This window comes from Octodon degus, unplaced genomic scaffold (assembly GCF_000260255.1).
Source record: "Octodon degus isolate 3935 unplaced genomic scaffold, OctDeg1.0 scaffold00019, whole genome shotgun sequence".
NCBI lineage: Eukaryota > Metazoa > Chordata > Mammalia > Rodentia > Octodontidae > Octodon > Octodon degus.
The window spans coordinates 2870967-2879780 of record NW_004524595.1 but is presented as its reverse complement, the minus strand read 5'-3'; the positions used below and the strand labels follow the sequence as shown (position 1 = coordinate 2879780).

Here is an 8814-nt window from a genome sequence, read left to right as displayed (position 1 = left end):
CCTTCCCCTGCCCTTGTGCCTCCCCTTCTCCCACACAGTTTTGCTTCTGATTGTCAGGAGTAGAAGGTGAGGGCTTTTGGGAAAATTATGGTCAGAGAGATCTATTTTATCTGTCTGGTGTGTAAGGCACTATGGTTAGGTGCAGAGGGGAGATGCAGAGATGGTACTACTTGAATTTTGTCATTAAAACTAGTCTAGAGAAAAGAAAAGACATGAGTGTAAAGGGTTATAATGTGGGAAAATATAAATCCTAAGGAGATAGAAATGACATGGAAGAAGGAGTTTGTATATTGCATGGTACATTGTTATTTGCCAATAACTTAGAAATAATAGGTGTCACCCTTACTCATTTCTCTTTTTCCAGTTTCTCTTAATACTTCATTATGTTTCCTTTATGTGCCTCTTAAATCATTACATTTGTTGTTAGTGTTGACTACTAGATTGTGAGCTATGTGTTCAAGGTCAAATACTACATTTTTTTTTTTTTTGGTTTCTCATTTCAGGACGTGTAGTAGTCCTTAAAAAAACCCCAAAAACTTAGATTTATGTTACTAAACAGTTATACTTGCTCCTTTATCTGAAATGCTTTTAATTCATGGTAACTTAGTTCTGTGTTCTCTTTTAGGTATTTTCGCCCCTCTTTCAAAGATAACTAAAGCAAAAGAACGAAAGAAGAATGTAACACATCCTCTTTCTTCAAAAACTGTACCACCTGTCAAGCCCCAAAGAGTCAACACAGCTCACACCACGTCAAAAGTGAACACCGGTAGGTCAACTAGGAGGTGAATGATGTTTGTGAACATTTGTGCTTTATTTGTGGGGTTGCTAATACCAGACAGCTTTGTTCTTTCTTGTTAGCAGTTGTGAAATCTAAATTTAATAGCCTGCATCTTGTGTTTTCAGGCCTGAGCCACGATTGACTTTAATTCCTAACAGGAATGGTCCAGACCTGGTTCCTTGTTTTCTTTCCTTTATCTGTTCCTCTGACTCCACATATTCTACCCACACGGCTTGGGTTGGCACCTCCAGCATGTCTGTCTGAAATACAGCTGGCCTCGTGTCCCTCACCCGTTCAGAGCTGTCCAGTGCCTTTCTTCCTTTGCTTTTCTTTCAAAGCATGTTTTGCACCTAGCATCATCATTCTCTTTGGTGTGGTGTCGCCCCTTTCTACTTGCGTGGCTGTGCTGTGCTTGTTTTGTCTCTTCTTCATTTCTTGCAGGCACCGTTCTTGCTCCTCTTTCTACCTTGTCTTAGACAGTTTCTGTGGATGCTTTGGTGTGACTACAGAGGTCTAGAGCATTCTATTTTCTTCTTCCTCTTCCTCTTCTTCCTCCTCTACCTCCTCCTCTTCCTTCTTCATCCTAGACCTCCTCTGCTTCTATATCTGTTGCCTCTCTTCCTTCTGCTACTATACCTCTTTTTCCTCCTCCTCTTTCTCTGTTGCCTTTTCTTCCTCTCTCTCTATTTTTTTTTTTTGTGACACAGGAAAATGAACCCAGGCCCTTCACACTGAGCTATGTTGCAACCCTTAAATTTGTTTTGAAATAGGGCTTTGCTAAATTGCCCAATTGGGACTCAAATGTGTGGTTTTCCTGCCTCAGCCTCCCAGAACTGGGATTAAGGAGTATGACACCACTCCTGACTACCATTCCGTTCTTTGACTTTTTATTCACATCTGATTTTCCGTAGATACCTCCCCTTTTAGCTCTTTTTGATCTCTTCATTTTCTAACTTTGCATGTACTTTGTGTCCACACTTGTTATTTGTTACCTTGGACTTTGTCCACTGATTGTTTTATTTGTAAAAATCTTTTATTCTCAGCAGAATTTTAAACTTTAAGGGAACTGTGGGAGCATTTTGTACATTTGTATTCACTGTAGCACACAACACCAAACAGGTGCTCAATAAATAATTAAAGCAGAAGGCTTTGTATCATCAGGAAAGGATTGTGTCCAAGATTTTTTTTCATTGTAAAGTCAATATAATTTTATTTTCAGAAAAATATGTCACCAGGAAAACTGCAAGAAAGAGCTCATCAAACACAAATATTTCTTTCTTTCTTTTTTTTTCTTTCATTCATTTCCTTTATTTACAATTGAGAATCGGGAATTTCACAAAATAAGTCACAAAGTCACTGAAAGGTCCCCCAAATGGTACTGTCAAACTTAAAAGAATGCAAAGATTGTATGCAGTGAAATCATTTAGTCCCTTTTCTAGGGCATAAACTCTTGGAGTTCAAAAAATTATCCAAAGTCCTCTATTCCATAGCTTCCCAGGGTAGCCATGACCACCAGAATGTCTGGTCTCGGTGTTCTGTTCAGTTGAGCTGTTTGAATATCTCTGTGATGATGCTGCGCTTAATCATTTTTTTATAATTAATTTTATTGAGAAAGAAATAGCAATGACACAGTTTCAAAATTATGAAACACTCTCATTAGTAGGACAGTTAAATAATTAATACATTGCATATTGTTGTCTTTGTAGTAGTTATTCAGAGTATAAGATGCAGACATGCTATCTTGTCTAAACACTATTAGTATAAATCTTCTCATTGAACTAAGAGAAAGTAGCTGTATGTCTATCCTATTTTGTATACACAGACATATATATTTATATATATATATTTTTTTTTCTCTGCAAAATGGACCTTCATTTGTATCCCCCTTTTTTGTTTAGTTTTGTCAGAGATGAGTATTCCATTGCCATTCAAATATTGTAGGTGTGTGAATTCAGCAAAATAATCCAATATAGTCAAATAGTCTGTAATAGTAGTGGGTTATTCACGGAACTGGCAATGTCAGAAGTTGTTGACTTGAGCCTTTTACAGCTCATCATATTACTATGGCTTTATTTTTTATACCTCGTGTTTATTTATTTATTTATTTATTTTACTGGATGGTTAAAATCAAGATAAAGGAAGACCTATATAATAAAAAAATGTAACTTTTGTATCTGACAAGGTCAGTCAAATCCCCTCAGGATTTACCCTGAGACCATGTACAGCAGTTTGTAAATCTTTTGTCAGTGTCAGCCATGTGGATGAGTCATGGCCATTGCTTGACTAATTTGCTTTCTGTGAAAGCCTGAGAGAATGTTTTCTCTCCATGTGACTCTCCTTAGGCACACTCTACATCATTGATCACTTTCCTCTGTGACTCCATAATTTCCTTGAACAGAAAATTTGGAACACTGCTAAGTTATAGGATGTTACAGTACAGGTTCTCTTATGTCCTGAATCCTCACTGACATTGAAGGGAAAGGACCAAAATATTGGCTATTCTTGTAGCCCTTCTTTTTCTCTAATTTTTTGGTCTGCAAACTTAAGGTGTTAGCCCTCCAGAAGAAAAGCTTAATGATATTATTACCCTATAACATAGGCATTTGAGCTTAACATCACTATCTGTCTGAATATCAAAACCTTAGACATAACATGAAACAGGTATTTTCCAACAATCATCGATAAGCTAAACTTTAAATTCCTACAGAGTGTGAAAAAAATAAAAATAAATAATTACATATTTTTATGTAGATATTTAGAAATCTAACTATATATAACATTGTAGCAGGACAGTCCTATGACATTTTTCTTCTTGTCTCGTTTTCTTTTATTATCTTTTTTTAAACAAACATTTATTTGAGAGAGAGAGTATAGCAATAATTGATATGACATTAGAAGCAGTATGTATTTAGAAGGCCAGAATGACAGGCATTCCAAGCATGGCCCTAGTATTATATATTGCTATCCTTGGTGCAGTTGCTTAGTTCACAGGCTGTACTTAATCATAATGCTTAAAAATCTTTAGGTCCAAGAGAGGAGTTCATCCTACCTTCTTTTTGAAGATTATCTTATCTATTTTGGACCCTTATACATCATAATTATGAATTTTAGAGTAAGCTGTACATTTCTTTCTTTCTTTCTTTCTTTCTTTCTTTCTTTCTTTCTTTCTTTCTTTCTTTTTTTTTTTTTTTAGCAGAACCAGGGATTGAACTCAGGCCCTTGCACTTGCCAGGCAAGTGCTTATTCTATTGAGCCATCTCCCTGGAATCTGTTCAGGTTTTAATTGATATTACCCTTAAACTTGAAATCAATTTGTAAAAGGCTGACATCTTTTCAATGGTCTTTTAACTATGTACTTGGAATATTTTTTAATTAGATCCTTTAAAAATATCTCAGTGCCATTATGTAATGTTTTCTATACATACTTACTTTTTCCTGATCCATTTGTTGGATCTATTTTTCAGTACTTCATGATATATCGTAAGTGGTGTCCTCTTCACATGCCCGGTGCAGATGGACAGAAAGCTCTAAGAAAACGTCTTGATTTACAGCCTGAGGCATAGAAACAGTTTCCTACTAGACAGAATGTAGAGGAAAACTTCTCATTCTTGCCCGTTTTGCATTTTACTTTTCCGCCCCAGTCCCCAAGAAGCCCTGTATGATGTGGCAGTAGCAGTGGGTGGTCGGCACCAGAGCACAGCGGAGCCAGTCTTGTCTCCAAGGGGAGCAGCAAAGTGGATGAGTTCCCATTGGTTTATCTTCTGTTTTCTTCCCACTTGGACTGGAGGTAGGATCAGTCTCAGGAGATTGTACAATAGAGCGGAGAGCTTCAACCTCAAAATGATAGATAAGAACTCTTGGCCTTGTCCTTAATTGTGCATATGTGAATCTGAGTGAACACTTTGGTCTCCTGGGTGGACCCCTGGCAGGTCCGGACTGACTGCTGGGTAACGAGCACATGAGATAAACTCAGGCACCACTGCAAAGGCTCTGGAAACCCAAGTGCATAGAATTGATGTGCATGAAACCTAATCTGGTCAACTGCCTGCTGAGCAATGTGAACCCAATGAATAAAACCAAGGATTAAACTGTACCTGCAGTACTATTACATAGTATCTAGGATACTGAAAATATGAAAACCAAGAAAATCTCTACATTTTTCAAGGAAAAGTCAGAGGATGCCAGCCATGAGATGACATGGACAGTACATTGAACACAAAGACTTTAAAGGAAATATAAACATGCTGCAGAGTTAAGGGTAAATGCTCTAACATGCTGCAGAGTTAAGGGTAAATGCTCTTTTTTTTTTAAGAACTTGACTCTGCCTATGGTTACTTTTTAATTTATTTTTTTATTGAGAAATAAATATGAATGAGACAGTTTCACAGCTGACTAATAGGACAGATTTGATAATCAATACATTGTACATTGTTATCTTCTTAGTGGTTATCCATAGTACAAGAAGCAGACAGGATATTCTGTCCAAACACTGTTAGTGCACCTCTTTCTTCTCATTGAATTAAGGGAAAGTAGATGTAAATTGATTCTATTTTGTATATATAAATACAAAATGATCTTTCCTTTGTATCCTTTTTTTTTGTCCTGTCAGAGGTGAATATTCTATTGGCATCTAAATACAATAGGTGTTTGAATTCAACTAAACAATCTAACACTGTCTAGAAGTCTATAATATTAGTGGGTTGTCCTCAGAAGTTATTGACTTGAGCCTTTTACAGCTCATCGTATTAATATGGATTTACTTTGTATACCTCGCTTTTATACTTTTCTGCTGGATGGTTAAGACTAAGATATAGCAAGACCTATATACCAAGAAATGTAACTTTTGTATCTGATAAGGTCAGCCAAGTATTCTCAGGATTTGTCCTGTAGCCCTGTACCGCCTTTTGTACATCCTTTTGTCAGTGTCTGACATGAGGATGAGTCATGGCCATTGCTTGACCAATTTGCTCTCTGTGAAAGCTTGAGAAAATGTTTTTTCTCTCCGTGTGACTCTCCCCAGGCTCACTTTACATCATCAAACACATTTCTCTGTGGCTCCATAATCTTCTTGACTAGAAAATTTGGAGCACAACTGAGTTACATGATGTTACAGTACAGGTTCTCCTATGTCCCGAGTCTTCACTGACCTTGAAAGGCTAGGGCAAAATGTTGGCTAACCATGCAGCTCTTCCTTTTCTCCAATTCTGATAAATACTCTTAAGACAAATGGAAAGAAAGTTACAGCAGAAGAATAGGAGCTGGAGAAGAGAACCAAATGGTGCATGTATACACAGACACACAGACACATGCACGCACACGCACACGCACACGCACACACACCTCCCCCCCACCTCCCACAAGCACAGCTGGGATAATCTAAATGAGATCTGTTACTATTTCACTATCATTATCCTGGTTGAATTATTATACTGTAGGTTTGTAAAATACCACCTTTGGGGAAACTGGTCAAAATATACTTTGGATCTTTTTATATACTTTGTATAACTCCATGTGAGTCTCTAGTTACCCTTATGAAAATCCAAATAAAACAGGGAACTGGGTATTTTAGAAATGAAAAATGTAATAATTAGAAAAACACAAAGTCCCCTGTACAGGCTGCCATCTCCGACCACTCTGCCCTTGTAGCCAGGCCTTCTCCCCTGACCACTGCCGTAGCCCCTCCCGGCTCTACTTCCAGCCTGCTTTCTCTCTGCCAGCCTGCTGCCCGCAGGGTGGATGCACATGGCTTCCCTTGGCTGCGCTGAGCACATGAGAGTGACCTCAGGCCATGTCTAACATACAGTACCATATATTTAATGTATTTAAATAACAAGACTTCCTTTACATTAAAAACATTTATTACAATGCAGAGCTGGCTGTCTGACCCACGGACTCATTCTTTACAGAAAGGTTGCATTTGTTTTTCTCGAGCTGAGCACAGGTGAGGCATATGCTTACCACTGAACTACACCCAGCCCCACATCCTGGTTTCATGCTCAGGCATTGTGTCCCTCTGAGAGATGCAGCAGCACCCGTCTCTCCAACTTTTGTGTTCCAGAAGAACTCTTGTTTTGGCCAAGCTCATCGCCATTTTCTGTGTTTTACTGTAACTTTTCTGTCTTTCCCCCAGAATCTCTATTCCAAGTTCTTTATGCCCATGCCTCTAGCATCTGGGGGAAGAAATCTGACTTACTAGAATGGGATCTGGATGAAGCACTGACTTATCTTTGTAGCCAGTTATTGTTACCTGTGCAAGTGCTTTCATAAAAAGTGTCCTCACCTGTTATTTATGTTCATTTCTTTCTATCATACCAAATTGAAAAGGTCACCACCGTAAGGACTAGATACATGTATGGTTTATGTTTATGGTACTCAGCATCCTGGCACAGTTCTTCCCCCAAAATGCTTCATAAGTGAGTAGCATTGGAAAGGGTACCTTAAAGCTGGGTACAGTTTTAAGTTAGCTTTGTACTGTATACAACTGAAATAGATGTCTTTGTCAGGCAGACTTACTCAGTATTTTTCCCCAAGTAAAGTTTCTGTGGTAATTGATATCATAGTGGTTCATTTTTTTTTTTTCTTCTGTATTTGGCACAGGGTCTACAAGGTCTCATTAAGTAGATTAGACTCATAGTGATCCTCCTGCTTTCAGCCTCCCAAGTGCTGGGATTACAGGCGCACGCCACCACTCCTAGTCTCAATCACTGGCTCAGTGTACACTGGGGGTGGGCGCCGCTGCACTCTGCCTAAGCAGGCTCTTTAGTCTGCTGAGCTATCAGGCTGGCCCGGTGGTCATTCTTACAGTACTGAGGCAGACAGCATAGGATATGTTACTGTCTTAGTGCACGGTCCATGCTAATCTTCTCTGTGTCGTTCTAGTTTTAGTATATGTGCTGCCGAAGCGAGCACATATTTTACTATCTTGACTCTCATTTATTTTTATGTATGTATGTATGTATGTATGTATGTATTTGGTACAGGGTCTCACTCTGCAGCTTGGACTCCTAGTGATCCTCCTGTTTACAGCCTCCCAAGTGCTGGGATTACAGGCGCGTACCAACATGCCCAGTCTCAATTGCCATCTCAGCATGCCCTGGGGGCAGGATTGGCATGGTAGGCCTGGGGATCGAACTCCCGGCCCCTGCGCCTGCTTGTAGGCACTTTATTCTGCTGAGCTATTTGGCCAGCCTCAACTCTCATTTAAATGAATAGTTGCTATAATTGGCAAAAATTTTTGCCCCAGATCATTGTCTACATACAAAAACTCCTATATTTCTGTGCATACACCAGAGAAGTCACATAAATTACCTGCTAGTCCTAGAGAACAGCAGCTGTATCTAGGAGTGCTAAGTTTGATGTTGCTGTTACTGTGATGGAAGTATCCTGGGAGAGTCCATTCACAGTGAATGGACAGTTGGCAGGCATGGGGTATTGCCCCTCTCTTGGCTCTCCAAGACTCCAGCCTGGGCTCATCCTCCTGGCACTTTCCTCATCATCAGGAAGGGTGGCAGAGGTGACACTGGAGGGCTTGCTGTCATCACTAACTCACCAGTTGCTGCAGTCCCCAGTCCCATCCCACCATGAGTCCCAAGGGGGCTGCCTAGAGAATTGGGGCTGTTGGAGTGGGCAGCAGTGAAGTGGAACCAGAAAATACCTAAAAAGGACAGAAAGAGCTGCACTTAGCAGACATGATCACTGACACCATGGTGCGATTTGTTGGCAAAGAGAAAGGAGAATGTGACAGGCTGCAACAGAAAGCTCCGGAGGAAGCTAACCAAAGAAAATGCAAGAACCGGCAAGCAAAGATAATTGCTAAAGAAAAACACTTTAGGAAAAAAATGTACAGAAGGGGAAAGAACAAAAAAAATTAAGAAATGGAGGAAAAATCAGCAAAGGAACTGGAGAAAGAACATTTGCAAGAAAAAGCAAATGAAAAATAGCAAGAGTAGTTAAAGAAAAATGTTGAAGAAATAAAAAGACAGTGCAGCTGATTTACAAGAGGAAAAGAAGAGAGTGGAACTTTAAGGAATGGTTTG

At 39.3% G+C, this 8814-nt stretch overlaps 1 protein-coding gene and 1 non-coding gene across 2 annotated transcripts in view; one reads left to right on the top strand and one right to left on the bottom strand.

Annotated features, from left to right (window-relative positions):
- Positions 1 to 8814, top strand: part of Clip4 (CAP-Gly domain containing linker protein family member 4) — a 116849-nt gene that overhangs the window by 82204 nt on the left and 25831 nt on the right. The window contains exon 8 of the mRNA XM_023711105.1: positions 626 to 766. Coding sequence (XP_023566873.1) covers positions 626 to 766 — 141 coding nt within the window. The remainder of the gene's footprint in view (positions 1 to 625; positions 767 to 8814) is intronic.
- Positions 7581 to 7687, bottom strand: LOC111815676. Its single transcript, XR_002820332.1, has one exon. It is a non-coding gene; the product is annotated as a U6 spliceosomal RNA (small nuclear RNA).